Source organism: Lampris incognitus, chromosome 13 (assembly GCF_029633865.1).
Source record: "Lampris incognitus isolate fLamInc1 chromosome 13, fLamInc1.hap2, whole genome shotgun sequence".
Lineage (NCBI taxonomy): Eukaryota > Metazoa > Chordata > Actinopteri > Lampriformes > Lampridae > Lampris > Lampris incognitus.
In genome coordinates, this window is record NC_079223.1 from 5,270,141 (window position 1) to 5,285,814 (window position 15,674).

The 15,674-nt window shown below is 42.4% G+C and overlaps 1 protein-coding gene across 1 annotated transcript in view; it reads left to right on the plus strand.

Moving 5' to 3' along the window:
* The window catches only part of adgrb3 (adhesion G protein-coupled receptor B3), a 179,051-nt gene that overhangs the window by 77,670 nt on the left and 85,707 nt on the right, over nucleotides 1-15,674 (plus strand). Inside the window, exons 2-5 of the mRNA XM_056291703.1 lie at nucleotides 6,276-6,386; nucleotides 9,050-9,211; nucleotides 14,177-14,341; nucleotides 15,272-15,436. Of these exons, the coding sequence (XP_056147678.1) occupies nucleotides 6,276-6,386; nucleotides 9,050-9,211; nucleotides 14,177-14,341; nucleotides 15,272-15,436 (603 nt within the window). The remainder of the gene's footprint in view (nucleotides 1-6,275; nucleotides 6,387-9,049; nucleotides 9,212-14,176; nucleotides 14,342-15,271; nucleotides 15,437-15,674) is intronic.

The following is a 15,674-nucleotide window of genomic DNA, read 5'->3' on the forward strand; positions in this document are numbered from 1 at the left end:
ACCATGCAAACCTTTAATGAATCAGGGACCGACACTTTCACGGCGTTATTCTGAAAGAGGAAACACTAGGTGTGTGTGTGTGTGTGTGTTGTTTTTTGCATGTGTACACAATCCTGCAGGGAAAAGATTTTTTATGGTTTCTATATTTGCTTTTGCTTTTTTTTGCAACGATTGTCGATCTCCAGCAGTGTGCTTCAAAAGCGGTCAGATTGCCAATTCCCTCAAAACTCTCCAACAACTAACAATCAGGAGTCGGTCGATCACAACAGGCCCGTTTCTCTCTCTTACAGCAGACGGCAGCTCCGGCGCGGCCATAATGGAGTGTATTACAACACGTTTTAATTGTTTTCTTGGGCCATATTATGCCGTTATTTAGAGGTATCTATACAGTGAACTGGACAAGCGTGGAGGCCTATTTTAACCTGTTAAAAGGAGACAGTCGATGAGCGTGGGCCGGCCGTGCTCCCGCGGGACACAGATAAATGGCCGAGAACACCATTAGGCCCTCGTAATGCCTTCTGAAATACATTCTGCTGAGAAAAGAGACAACCGACTGCAAAAAGAAGTGATATCACGATCACCATGGGTATAAATACATATATCCAGTGGAAGTTTATTCACTATAATCTTACCATTCCATGTTTGCAGTGGGATTTATGATCCGCGGGGGCCGAGTAGCTAGTGTTTTTTGTGTTCTTGGTCGTCTTTGTGTATCTGTGTGTTATAACACGTCCATATGCTGACTGACTGATGTACAGCAGCCTAATCTTAGCCAGTTTACTGAACATATGTGGACATTTCAGTTCTGTCTCCACTGCAACCATTTGTCAGTAACAAAACGAGTGATTTTTTTTTAACATTTACTCATTGATCGTGTTTCTCTGTTCGGTCTATTTTTGTGTCTAACGAAGCCAACGTTTCCCACTGCTAATCTAAATTCTGTTTTCAACGCGGCACTTTCTCCGTGACCTAAAATATGATTCTGGTAAAAAAATGTAATAACGCCGGGCTGGAAATGAGCTAATCAATTTGGCCAATTGCACAAATCTTTCTTCAAAATATTTCTGCTCAGTAATTTTCAAGGACTTAGAAATTGACCAAACCGAGTTAACTGCCTAACAGAATGGTAAAACAACTGTAAATGGTGAAGGCTGGTGTTGATTCAGCTCCAACTGGATTTCGGCAAATCTCCATCTCTTTTTTTTCATTACCCCCCCCCCTTTTCTCCCCAATTGTATCTGGCCAATTACCCCACTCTTCCAAGCCGTCCCGGTCTCTGCCCCACCCCCTCTGCTGATCCGGGGAGGGCTGCAGACTACCACATGCCTCCTCCCATACACGTGGAGTCGCCAGCCGCTTCTTTTCACCTGACAGTGAGGAGTTTCACCAGGGGGACGTAGCGCGTGGGAGGATCACGCTATTCCCCCTCCCCCCAGAACAGGCGCCCCGACTGACCAGAGGAGGCGCTAGTGCAGCGACCAGGACACATACCCACATCCTGCTTCCCACCCGCAGACACGGCCAATTGTGTCTGTAGGGACGCCCAACCAAGCCGGAGGTAATGCGGGGATTCGAACCGGCGATCCCCGTGTTGGTAGGCAACGGAATAGACCGCTACGCCACCCGGATGATTTAAATCCCCATCTTTTTGAAATGGAAACGAGTGCTGGCCCACATGTACAGCCTTGACCTTGTGATACAAAGTTCCTCTTATTTTGATTCTTGCTGAGTCGATCCACAAAAGCCACCCGGGTCAATCAACAGCCTCTCTCTGGCAATTTGCTTAAACCTCTGGAAATATTTTGTATCGTTCTTGAGAGCAGTGTCACTGGTCAGCAGCTTCATCATCTCCACCGTCCTTCCGGTTCACCGCTGCTCATAGCACAGGTGCAGAGCACGCTCTATAGGCCAGCGCTGCACGTTTTGTCTTTGGTGCAGGATTATGAAGTTCACCTTGAAGTTTTTGCAGCGGTGCATGCAAAATTAAGAGATTGAATCCCTCATTGTGCAACAGCAAAGAGGGCTAAAGGTTACCGATATGTCTGAATGACATTGTTTGCTCGCTCTATTCAAGCGCCGCAGTTGATGGATATTAACAGTCTGTTCTCCTCCGTCTCAAGTGGCTGGAAGACACTCGTGCATGCTAAATTGTATTCAGATTAAAACCGCGCTGCTTCAGAGCCTTGTTTGTAAGCTTTGGCTCAAAACGACTGACTCCAACAGAAGCGATTGTTCAGCTACGGTGTCGCCACACATGTTGAGATGCGAGATGCTTTCTGCCCCAGCACGCAGCAGCCACACTCGCAAAAGGCTGCTCCGAAAAAATGACAACAGGCTGTGCCCCCCCCCCCATTTATTAAGATTCTGCTTTGCCTCCTATGTTTACATTATGCAGCCACAGGCAGAATACTTATTCACCAGTTCAACGAGACTCGCCTGTCGTGCGGCTGCTGCTCTCAGATGGTAGCACACTCGCACACTGTGCTTCCCTCCCACTGCAATCCAGGCGTTCTAGATGCAGTATGTGAAGATTTGGCTTTGTGGCAAGCTAAACATCTATTTTAGTAGGTTAATTTCCACAGAGCCAGTGCTGCGATCTGTTCAGATTTCAGTCTGATAATGACGGTACCCTCTGACATCCATCATGAGCGGCGGTTCATCCTTACCAGATGCGGCCCAGAGAGGTGACGTTTTGGCGATACACAGGACATAATTTCTATCGGACATTTAACCGTCTTCCTGACATTGGTTTTTTTTTATGACGGTCCAGCCATCTCCTCTCTGTTGCAAAGCTTTTGTTGTGCTATTTGATGAAGTGGTGAAAGCTCGTCAGGATTGCATGACATTACCTGAGTGTTGATTTACGGATTTAAATGACTGTTTGCAAGTGATTAAGAAGATAAGAAAAAAAATCACTTTGAGGGATAATTCAATAAAATGAATTATTAAAAAAAAAGAAGCATTAATCAAATTTGTTTTTCAGAGGACACTGTTGAATTAGGACACTGTTGCATGAATGTTTGCCCTCGAATGACTTTGTTTTTTTTTGTTTTTTTAGATTAGATCAAAAATATCTTCGTACTGTATTGATTTGCTGTGCTGCTGATGTTAGGTCAGACCCCAAACCATATCAAGCTATCAATCATAAACTGATGCCCATGTTGGCCAATTTAAAAATAATCTTCTTTCAATTACGTGAAACAATTGTCATCACAATGTCAGCATGCTGAAACTGTCTGTGAGCAGGGGCGCTGGGGGAGTGTGGCGGTCTATTCCGTTGCCTACCAACACGGGCATCGCCAGTTCGAATCCCCGTGTTACCTCCGGCTTGGTCAGGCGTCCCTACAGACACAATTGGCCATGTCTGCGGGTAGGGAGCCGGATGTGTGTATGTTTCCTGCTCGCTGCACTAGCGCCTCCTCTGGTCGGTCGGGGTGCCTGTTCGGGGGGGAGGGGGAACTGGGGGGAATAGCGTGAGCCTCCCACGCGCTACGTCCCCCTGGCAAAACTCCTCACTGTCAGGTGAAAAGAAGCGGCTGGCGACAACACATGTATCAGAGGAGGCATGTGGTAGTCTGCAGCCCTCCCCGGATCGGCAGAGGGGGTGGAGCAGAGACCGGGACGGCTCGGAAGAGTGGGGTAATTGGCCGTATCCAACTTGGGAGAAAAAAAGGGGGGGGAATCCCCCCTCCAAAAAATAAAAATAAGAAACTGTCTGTGAGCTATGGTTTTCTGCTGTGTGTGTGTATATATATATATATATATATATATATATATATATAGGTATACAGGCACCTCGTCTTTCATGATTACTCGTATTAAACCTCACTATACTGTTTGTTCTGTTGGTAAATGGCTCTGAAAACCTTTGCATAAGACCGCCCACAGTATCTGCTTCCACTGAATCTTTTATTTCTCCACGCATTTCAGCTTCACTTTCTAAATAATAGGCAGGAAGTCTTATTCACTCGAGATCATCAGGTGTCAGCCCAAGCGGTATTCTCATTAATTATTTGCATTGAACCACGTCGTGGAGAAACACGAGTGAGCGTTGTATTTAAGCAGTTTCTTTTGCTTGTTAAAAAGAGGGTATGCATTACATGCGTTCAAGCCTACAAGATAAAATCCTTCCTGCTCTACGACAGCCGTCACCGCTCCTGCAGACCAGCACGCACTGCTGCTGTGCATACGATCTGCAGCAAAACACAACGGCACTGGGCTAACTACATCCAATAGCCCCTTTGTGTTTTGTCAAATTTGTGATAATCACTCTGAGAGTGGGTTTGTTATCCGAGGAGCCGCAAGGCGGGTGTGGCGAGCAACGCTACAGAGGAACGCATGTCGAGCATCTCCGGAGACTCGGCTTCCGTTATTGAACATTAGATCAACTTCCTGCTGTTTGTTGAAGTGCCGGGGTACCTGAACCTTCTTTCATCAACACGGCTTTCAGTACGGGCTTTCTGCTTAATTTGAGCGAAATGGATGTGGAAGGGATCAAATGAAGTCTGAACAAGCTTTGAACCGGGTTCTGAGGCCTGTTCTACTTTGTGCAGTCATACTTTCGGAAGCCCCAGTAAGTGGCAAAAGTGTGGCATTAATGTTTTGATGCCCCTTGTAATGTTTCACTCCTTTAAAAGAGTTGATTCATAGGGCATCTGAGTAGCATAGCGGTCTATTCCGTTGCCTACCAACACGGGGATCGCCACTAGCGCCTCCTCTGGTTGGTAGGGGGCATCTGTTCAGGGGGGAGGGGAAACTGGGGGGAATAGCTTGATCCTCCCACACGCTATGTCCCCCTGGTGAAACTCCTCACTGTCAGGTGAAAAGAAGCGGCTGGTGACTCCACATGTGTGGGAGGAGGCATGTGGTAGTCTGCAGCCCTCCCCAGATCGGCAGAGGGGGGTGGAGCAGAGACCGGGACGGCTCAGAAGAGTAGGGTAATTGGACGGGTACAATTGGTGAGAAAAGGCGGGGGGGGGGGGGAGTCAATTCATAATATAGTGTACAGTCCCATTTGCTTACAGTGATCCTGACCAGACACCCAGAGGCCAAGTTCTTCTCGTGGATCTGAAAAGCCAGAGTCTAAAATGGTTGTTGGTGTGTTTGGTTTGGTTTGGTTTTTGCGTAACCGAGCAATTATCGGACATGTTTGCTGATGTGATTTGACAGCCTGATCAGTGGATTGGAGAACTGCAATTATTTGCAATGATATTATTATTTATTTATCCAGTAATTAAAGCTCAGACTTTCAGGGAAATATGACCCCCCCCCCCCCATAGCTTGTTAACAGGGTGTTTGGAATGGAGATGACGAATGATCCCACGTGTCGAGTTAAACATCCACACCACCCACACTAAAGGTTGATGCATTGTGTTGTCTGGTGTACTAACATGAGCGCCTTGTGAAGTCGTTGTTAATGCATCACATGCGCCGCCTGTGGGCAAAGACCACACACTCTTTCTGAACCGCTCCATGCAAGAAGTCATGCTAGCGTTCGTTATAGACGTCAAGAAAACACAAAGCAAGCACTGCTCGGGTCAGTCCAGCAGGGCGTGCCGTGCTCGGCGTGACACACGTATGTGCTGGATTTAAAAGGAAACGGCTGATGCACGTCGGCTGTTAATGCTATTGGCTAGCATCACTTCTCCAATCAGGGCATCAGAACAGCAGGGAAACACCCGGTCTCTCACTTTAACTCACGTGTGACCAAAAAAAAGGGCAAATCATGAATACAGCTCAGAATACATTTGTCTAATTGTGTGATTTTACAAAGTCTCACGATATCCATGACTTGCTCCGCCAACAAAAAGATGAGCAGGTCACACTTCAGCTGACGAGGAAACTGTGGATCAATAGCATGTTTTGTCCATGACCCCTTCCTCTGTGGCTTTCCGATGGCTTACACATTTTTACTTTCATTCTGTTTTGTTGTTTTCTTTTCTGGGTGTGCAGGAGGGCGGGGTGGGGCGGGGGGGTAGACGGTGTGCTGAACTATTAGTCTTAAAACAGATGTGAGTTTATTTGCATGTTTGCTATGTGTCTACGCTGTGCTTCCAAGCTCAATTAATACTTCCGACTCACCCTTACAAATCCGTTGCATTGTTCTCTGGCTTAGAGTAAGATGAGACGTTAAATACACTTGTGTGGTCTTTGTTTCTAGCCATGCATTGCAGTTGCTTCGCACATCTTGGAAAAACGAATTATGTAATAAGCTTTTGTCCTCAGAAGATCATGTTGAAGCCTAGCTTTCATATCAACCTCTATTCTGTCCCTAGAATATGGAATGATGGGAGAGCATACTGTAAAAAGTCAGCGGCCAAGATCAGTTCTTGACACAAAGGCCCTGCAGGAGCAAGCCGAATCTGCTAAATTTATGGCACAAACTGGTAATACAATAGTTATATTTCTTTACTTTGTTTTTTTAACCAAACTTAATTTCATCTGAGTCACATGCATGCTCTCTTGTACTGCACCATTACGTGACAATGTTTTGCATTATTATTTTCCCTGCTCCTTCTTTACTGCTACATATGGACTAGCGAGATAAAAATTTCCCATTTCTCTTTGAGTATTTACTTTGAATACAGGGTATAATTGGGTTTTGTGGGTCTGTTTGTTTTGTTGTTACACAGCGAGTTGGCGAGTAGATTACTCACAGAGTCCTAATTAAATGGGAGGTAGAACCCAGGTCCTGATGTAGTAAATCATGTCTTTCAAGGCACGATAAATTAAATGTCAGTCAATGGAGAACCCACACCTTCGGCCAAATATGACACGGCCGCCGGACCAAAGTTGAGTCGATACCTGCTGTCCTTAGACAACCAGGGAGACAAACTCACGAGGCTCAGTGGAGTCTAACATCCAACACATAAAATTTTAATCATGTGAATTACATAAAACGACTCTTCATTACTTACCACATTTGCATTATCAACAAAATCTAATTGCATTTAGGCAATTAAGGGCGAAGTTAAAGTGAGGCCTGACTGTCATTCAGCCTTGGTTCTCTTGTTTTCTCTATCCAGACGTACACAGTATCAGGAGGGGTTGGTTTATATCTAGCAGCTTTTGAGATTTTTTTTCCTTTTTTTTTTTGGCGGGAAGTCTTTTGTTTTCTCCATGTGTCGTTCCATCCAAATCGCTATCATAAATCCTTTCATTATCATTTTAATTTGCAAAAAGACCACATACTAATCTTTAACAAAATCATCTCCATTCCCATGAGCTGTATGTAGATAGCGTGTGTTACCTCCCTGTCCCGGCCCTCATCACTCTGCTTCCTCACCGTTCATACTCCCCGTCTGATTTACTTCCCCTGGACTGCCTCATTTAACCAATTGATCCACCTTTCAGTCTATTTTACCAAATGCAGAATCAAGAGTGAGGTTTAGACCCCATTTGGTTGAATATATTCATATATATATAGATATAGATATATAGTCTTGATACCACAGACTAGGAACGGCTTTGAAGCCCATTGTGCCTAAAATCTTAATATAATGTGATGCTCTCCAATTAAATAAATGTATTCAGAGCTGAATTGAAAAAAAATATATATATATTTTGGTGTTATTATATCATATCTGGTGTGTAAAACATCTGAAGGAAATTGATTACTCCACCTGAGGGTTTAACAGTAATCCAACAACAACTTTTGGTGACTATTTTTGAACAGAAATTTGATTGCCCCCTTTCTTGTCACCAAGTAATTCGTTTCTTTTCCACGTAGGCGCTCACTACTTTGGAATTCACCCCACTGCCTTGCCACAATACACATCTTTATTCAGCATATCTCCGCTTTCTGCTATTTGGTCATTGGACCTTTAAGGTTAAAAGGCTCAGCTGGATCTCTCACAAACGTTTCATTTCTTTATACGAGGACGCAGAAGATCACGTAAATTATTTCAGTGAACACACTACCTTTTTAATCAGGTATAAGCTAACCAAGCAACACATACTCTGCATTACCTGACTATTTAGTACCAATTTGTCTCCATGCAAAGTGATGCTGCTGGAAACTGAATAAGCTCATTCTGTGTGAACAGCCCTCCGTCCTGGAGTTACAGTCGACATTGATGACCATGAAACCGGATCACCTGCATTAGCTTTTACAACCCCTGCAAGCGCCGCACAATGTCTAAAAGACTCTAGAGTAAAAAACTGAATCATCCAAAAAACAAACACCACTTTTTTGAGCCTTGCCACAAGCAGGAAAACATCCGCGATCTGCTGAATAAAATGAGCTCACTTTTTTCCCATTTCTCCTTCACCCCTCTATAAAAGCAAAACGCTTCAGTGCGATTCAGAATCTTAACAGTCACCTCTTAACACCTGATAGATCCTCCACTGCCATAAAGGAAACTAGACTCTTTTTGGTTGCTGCAGTGCGAGGAAATCCATATCTCAGACCTCAGTGTAAACTAACACCCATTAAAGTTCCATTTTATGTTCAGTTGGATGTTGTCTTTCTTTGCACGTGACCATGTTCTTATGAAATTTTATTTATTTATGGTGGTTTTTTCCTCTTTGTTTAACATATTGGGTTTTATTGAAATGCATGAATTATTTCTAATGATGAAATGAAGCTGTCTGAGATGTAGCGCTAATGGCCAATATTCATTTTTCAAATCATAGCTGTGCCTTTCCTGTGATCTTTGAATAAATGCCCTGCTAAATTTTTGAAACCCGCCTACTTTCATTTTAAATGTGCATCTCCTCGATGCTATAAAGAGCATTGTTAACTTCCACGATGACCCTCTCTGACTACAAGCCAAGAGCACTTTAATTTGCTGCATGTAAATCTTATTGAGGAAAGTAATACCAGCTTCATCAAGCCTTGTCAATTAAGTATTTATCAAAGATCACATGAAGGTAGAATAGTGTGTCCCATAGTCTTCTAGTGAAAAGTTACAGATCCCCCCCTTGATTTTACCCCAGCCTTACTGAAACTTCCCTGCTTTGCCATGTCCTGCCCTGCTAAGTCCTGCCCCGGGGGCTGTGATAGGACCATGTTACTGCATTTAACAAGTGTCACCCTTCTCCCACACAGGTGAATCAGGTGCAGAGGAGTGGTCCCAGTGGAGCTCATGCTCCGTAACATGCGGTCAAGGGTCGCAGGTGCGAACGAGAACATGTGTCTCACCATACGGAACACACTGCAGCGGCCCTTTAAGAGAATCAAGGGTTTGCAATAACACAGCCCCTTGTCCAGGTAGTGTTAGCCGCAGATTCCTTGAATATTAATGTTTATCCTTTGTTTTGACAGGGAATGTGTTGCTGTGCATAAACCTTTTCAGTGCTTCTGTTTATTGTTGTTATTATTATCATTCTTATTCTTACTGTTATTATTATTATTATTATTATTGTATTGCTTACTTTGAATATGTTCTTTTGTGAATGTGTGGTTTTACATAATCCTTTTTTTTTGCATTTTCCATTTCATATAACTGTTAGTCATTTCATAAACATCTAAATGGTTTATCGTCATATGGTTCCGCAAGGAGGTCTAGGAGCAGCAGATCATAATGTGTCATGGCACTGTGTTTTTTTATTTTCTTAAGGTCAATTATGCACTTTTAAATGGTTTGGCAGCAGTTTTTCGAACATGCTGAAAAGGATGTGCTATTCAACTCCTCCTGGCATGTTAGAATAGTCATTCACAGTCAGATACCAACAATCCGGAGGTAGTTAAGTAGCAGCATTCCTCTATTACTTTGAACCGGTGATGGCAGTGCGGTGACACTTCTTGAACATGTTTACTTTGATTGCTGTGGCATTTCAATATTTAGATTCAAGCACATATATGTTAAACGAAATCAGAGGAAATTGTTTGAGCATTCGTTCAAAGTATTTGACAGAATTTTGCCCATTAAGGAGAGTGCCTCTCAGTTTGTGTCAGAGATACACATTCGCCTTACCGAAATGGATTTTCAAAAACCTTACAAATAGCCCTCTCTGACATTTTGACTTAATTGATATTAGAACGTGGCGAGAGCTATGAGTCGGCAGTCTTCACAAGGGTCACCATTTTACTGTGCCTTGGCAGTAAATGCAGAAAATGGAATGAGTAATTTCAAATAATTGCCTTAAAACACGTCTTAAAATGACTTCAGTCACTATAATTATTTACCTCGGTGATCAAGCTGCATGTAAAAGCCTGTATTCCTCCAGGGACAAGGCTCCACCATCGACCCGAAATACCTCCTCAAATTTGTTGAAAATGAATTCTTTTTGAAGATTCATACATTGAGTTCGTTTGAAATCTATGTATTATATGTCAAGCCAGTCAAGCTAATTCAAGGTTATTTTTATAGTCCTAACTCTGTTAATCTCGGAGGGCTTTACATTCACACAATGAGAAATGGGTCGATGCACTTAGCAACAATGGATGGCACCCGACAATCTTAGATCCTCAATTTGGATAAGGAAAAACTTCACAGAAAAGAAAGGAGAAACTAAATCACAGGGGGAAAAAAAGAAAAGAAAGAAACCTTGGGAAGAGTACTGGAGGAGGGATCCCTCTCCTAAGATGGAAAGAGGTGTAAAAGGTGCCGAGCGGATAAGCTACGCAGTGTGACAACAGATTTAGAAATAAAACACTTCATAACTACACTGTCAATGTGCATTTCCTGAAGCACCTCGACTCATGATGAAGTTTAACTTGTTTAAAATAGTGAGGAAGGGCGCTTGAGATACGTAGCAGCCTAATACACTGTCGTTTCATGCCGAGGTTTACGGTTTGAACCCTCCACCTCTGGATGTCGCCTTCCAGCTCGTGGCAAGGCGTCGCAGGGAGCACAATTAGCAGTGTTCCTGGGTGGGGAGCCGGCAGGGGTGACGTGTCCTGCCACCGCAATTCTACAGGTGGTGGGGTGCCTGTACAGCTGTGGGTGGATCTGGGGGAAATAGAATGAGCTTCTGCATGCGACATGTTCCCACAGAGAAACCAGAAGCCAGTGGATTGCCTCCATGTGTATCAGAGGATGCATGCAGATGTCTCCCCCAGTCCTCCCCCCAAATCCTGCAATGGATGTGCAATGGCAGAGGTGTTGGTAGAATAGGAAATTGGATATGCCAAATTGAGACTGAATAAAGGAGAAGACTCCCCCCCCAACCAAAAAAAAAAGGAGTGAAGAGATCTAGACTGACCATATAATTCCCTGTGGTCAAACGTCTAATGCAACGCGTCTGTTCCCCCGCCACTGTTTTCTAGCAGGGACGAACAATCCTAACTTGTATGGTAGCAGGCAGTAAAATCGTTTGGGCTATCACTTATATTACCGAAGGGAGTAAGATTGATTTAATAACATCCACACAAGCCATAAAAAAGCCTGCCATGAAGGGATATGTCCAAAAGAGGACATGATGCAATCAGACATATGGGAGCAGAATGAACACGAAAGGAAGAAATGCCATCTCCCAGGCATCTTCAGTGAAAACAACAACACAATCTGTTAATACATTTATTTTTTTTTACACAGCATGAAGGAGAACATTTGTTTTGGTGAGAGAAAAAGGTCTCCATCATTCTATTTATCCCATTTAGATGGCCCCTCAATTCCTAAAATAATAATGTGAAGCTACGTTGCCTTTACCTTTGCTGACATCAGGTAAACTGATAAACAGGAAAACAAAAAGGCATGGCATGACGTTGTTAAACATTTTATTTTATGTGCCAAACCTTTTGAGATTTATTTATCAACCAGTCACTAAAAAACACCCCCCCCCCAATGTAACACCATGTAGAGACCCACAAAAATTGACCAAAAATATATTTCTGAATAAAAAACCTCACTTTATTTATTGGAGCAGAACACCTGAGTTATCTACAGTTTGTGATAGTGCACAGATTTTCTTACATTAAAAAGTAAGTGAATAAAAGCCTATGTGTCAGTCTATTTGAAACTGAATCAACAACCCACAATAAAGGAGGTGTTGTAAGGTGTTGTTAATGCATGGCTATCTATAAATGGCAACAGCATACTAATGACATAAAAAAGGAAAAGAAAGACCATGATAAAAAAAAAAAAAGAAACTGTTAACTGTTAATTAAGTGGCAATTACTGGTCTCGACTTCGCAGATTTCTCATTTATCAACGTGTGTTAGCTATTATAATCCAATTAAAATCCCTCCGAGGTGATACGGCATTGTATCGGAGAAGAAGTCAAGGGGGCGATGAAGACGACTGCTGTGAGCATGAGCTTCATGTAGATCCAAGGGCAAAATAAAAGAGCATTCCTTTGTTAAGGCTTAATTTCATTACCTTTCCTGATGATAGTCTGACTTTATTAAGCAGAGCGGCATTTAATAAGTAAGGTTCAGCCTCTGCTGTATGGTACGTTTTATCTGATCTGGACTTGCCAGTAAAAAAAAAAAAAAAGAAAAGAAAAAAAAAGTGGCTCTTTATTAGAAAGATTTTCCCAACATACCAGACATCTGAAAGCAGTTTTGATCACGCACCAGAGAGATGGTTTAGCTCATCTAGCCTCTTATAATACAGGGAAGCCCAGAACGTGCTTTGAATTATTTCCGTGTTAAAAACGTGTAATTGATCAAAGCAGTCAGAATACCGACAGTGTAACGTCAGCGTCCATGCGCTCTCTGTGCAAGTCAAAAAGAAAGAAAATAAATAATAATCACATTTTGGTTGGCGGTCACTTCCCTGCTGGTACATAGCAGACAAAATTGGATTTATTTAATTTAAACGCTGTCATAAATGTTTGGGATTCACAGTGATTTAAAGTATGCGCAGCAGAACGGTTTCAAGGTCTGGTAATGTAGCTCCCGTAGCACTAACTGTAGTTCAGAAATACACAACCTTTGAACGTCCCTCAAATATAAATATAACAATGGACAGCCTTTCTTTCTCTGTTTTTCAATTAGTCTGCCTATTGCTGGGATGCATAATGACGGTTTGCGCTTTCTGCTGCTCATGAGTAACTTGAGGGTAGTTGTTAATATTTGTCAGAATACTTGTGGACTACAGAATGCCTACTGCACGTCTGCAATTCATATTCCAAATTTAGAAAATGTGTCCTTACCATTATTACAAATTATATTGAAAAGAGTACATATAGTATAGTATGACATAATATAGTTTGATATACTATAGTGCAGTATGGTACAATATATAATAGCGTGGCACGTTATATTAGAGTGCAATAGTATTGTAGAGCATAATATAATGTAGTATAGTAGTGTGTGATATAGCATTATTATAATATAGTATAATAGTACAGTACAGTATAGCAGGGTGTAGTATAGTATATAGTATAGTATAGTATAGTATAGTAGGGTGTAATATAGTACAGTGTAGTATAGCAGGGTGTAATGTAGTATAGTGTTGTATAGTAGGATGTAGTATAGTACAGTGTAATATAGTACAATGCAGCATAGCAGGGTGTAAGATAGTACAGTGCAGTATATTATAGTATAAGGTAGTAGGGTCTAATATAGTACAGTGCAGTATAGCAGGGTGTACTATAATACAGTGTAGAATAGTAGGGTGTAATATAGTACAGTGTAGTATAGTATAGTGTAGTATAGTAGGGTGTAATATAGCGCAGTGTAGTATAGTAGGGTGTAATATAGTATAGTAGGGTGTAGTATAGTACAGTGCAGTATAGTAGGGTGTAAGATAGGACAGTGCAGTACGGTATAGTGTAGTATAGTATAGTAGGGTGTGATATAGTACAGTGCAGTATAGTAGGGCATAATATAGTGCAGTGTAGTATAGTAGGGTGTAATATAATAGTGTAGTATAGTATAGTAGGGCGTAAGTTAGTACAGTGCAATATAGTGTAGAATAGTAGGGTGTAGTATAGTACAGTGCAGAACAATAAAGTCTAATATAGTAAAGTGCAGTGTAGTACAGTATCTTATTGTTGGGTGTAGTATTGAATTGTAAGGAATATAACATTGTTAGTGGTGATTTCGCCTGCTATTCTGTATTATATCTATGATGGGCACATTTTTAATTTGCAGTATAACAACAAGCACAGTGGTATCTGAAGTCTCTGGCAAGACCTACAGCACTCTTTATTGACACCATTTTTTTCCTTATGTTTTTTTTTTTTTTTTTTTTTGGTGTGTGTTTTTCAGGCTATTTTAGCTATGTTTTCATACATTTTATTACATAGACATTGATTTGGCCTGACTCCTGTCCTGTGTCCGCAGTACATGGTGTCTGGGAAGAGTGGTCCCCGTGGAGTCTGTGCTCATTTACATGTGGCCGTGGGCATCGTACTAGGACGAGGATGTGTGCACCGCCCTTACATGGAGGCAGGGCCTGTGATGGACCCGAGACGCAGAGCAAACTCTGCAACATTGCCCTCTGCCCAGGTATATGTATTCCTTGCTACGATCCAAATTAAATGGGCAGGGAAAAAAATGATGGTAAAATTCAACAGTGCAGAAATGATGTGAGAGACGGCTGTGAAAGGTAATGTCCAAATATGAAAATATCTAAACACCAACCCGATGGATGACAGACGATGATAGATTCTTATGTTCGGTACTGGCTTAACATAAGTTCAGTGAAGTAAGATCAGTTTACTAAATATTTCTTAGGTACGTACAAAAGAGAATGGATGAAAGAACTGGTGAATATTTAAATTAATATGAGCCACTCACTCGACGATATGGTTTAAGAGGCCGTGTTGAGTCATTACTGCAATTCCGAGGTGGAAATCACTTAGGTGCGATTGCCCATGAATATTAAGCAGATTAGTGATGATGAGTTTTTCCATAACACAAACGGTAGCGTTGCTGCATTTCTACACACGTGGCGAACCCTCCAATCCTGGATCATGTGTGTGTGGTGGGGGTATTTTACAAATATTTGCCAAAGTAAACGTACATATATTTTGTTCTTGATATGTAGTCATTAGTTGGTTTTATAGTCATTTTGCATTATAAGTGTGTAGATTTTATATTGACGCATATGTAATGTTTGCAGCAAGATGTAATGTTCGTCCAGCACAGAAAAGGGTTGTAAAAGAAACACACTTTTTCAAGTGTGAAGATTCCCCTTGCTATAAGTCCCTACTTGAAGTTATGTTCAGCTTTGCTAAACACTTCTAGTGCACTCCTCAGGTATTCCCACTTATGTATTTTTCTTCTCCCTATTTCACAAAGAGCTGCTGTTTTACTGCCTGCAAACCCACGCAAGAACCGTGATCTGAATATCCCTCCCCGTTTTCTTCCCCCCTCTCTGTCCTCTTTTTCCCTCCGCTTGGGATATGCTTATGGGGTTGTGGTTGGGCGCCTCAGTGGACGGGCAGTGGCAGGAGTGGAGCTCTTGGAGCGATTGCTCGGTGACCTGTGCCAATGGCACTCAGCACAGGACCAGGCAGTGCTCCGCGGCGGCCCACGGGGGATCGGAGTGCCGCGGTCACTGGGCAGAGACCAGAGAGTGCTATAATCCTGACTGTACAGGTAAAACCCCCGACCCAATCCCCCTCTTAAATCCATAACCCATTTTGAGCCCGAGCTCCAAATTATGGTTTGAAACAGGGAGTGAAAATTAACAGAATTGTCACCTGCCAACGCCATTGTGATCGTCGTCTTTGGTTCTTTAAGTTCAAAATGAAATATGGAACCTGAAGCCATGGAGGACTGCTTACCCTCCTCTTAAGAAAATCATCTTTTCTTTGTACTCAATAGCCGGGTAGCA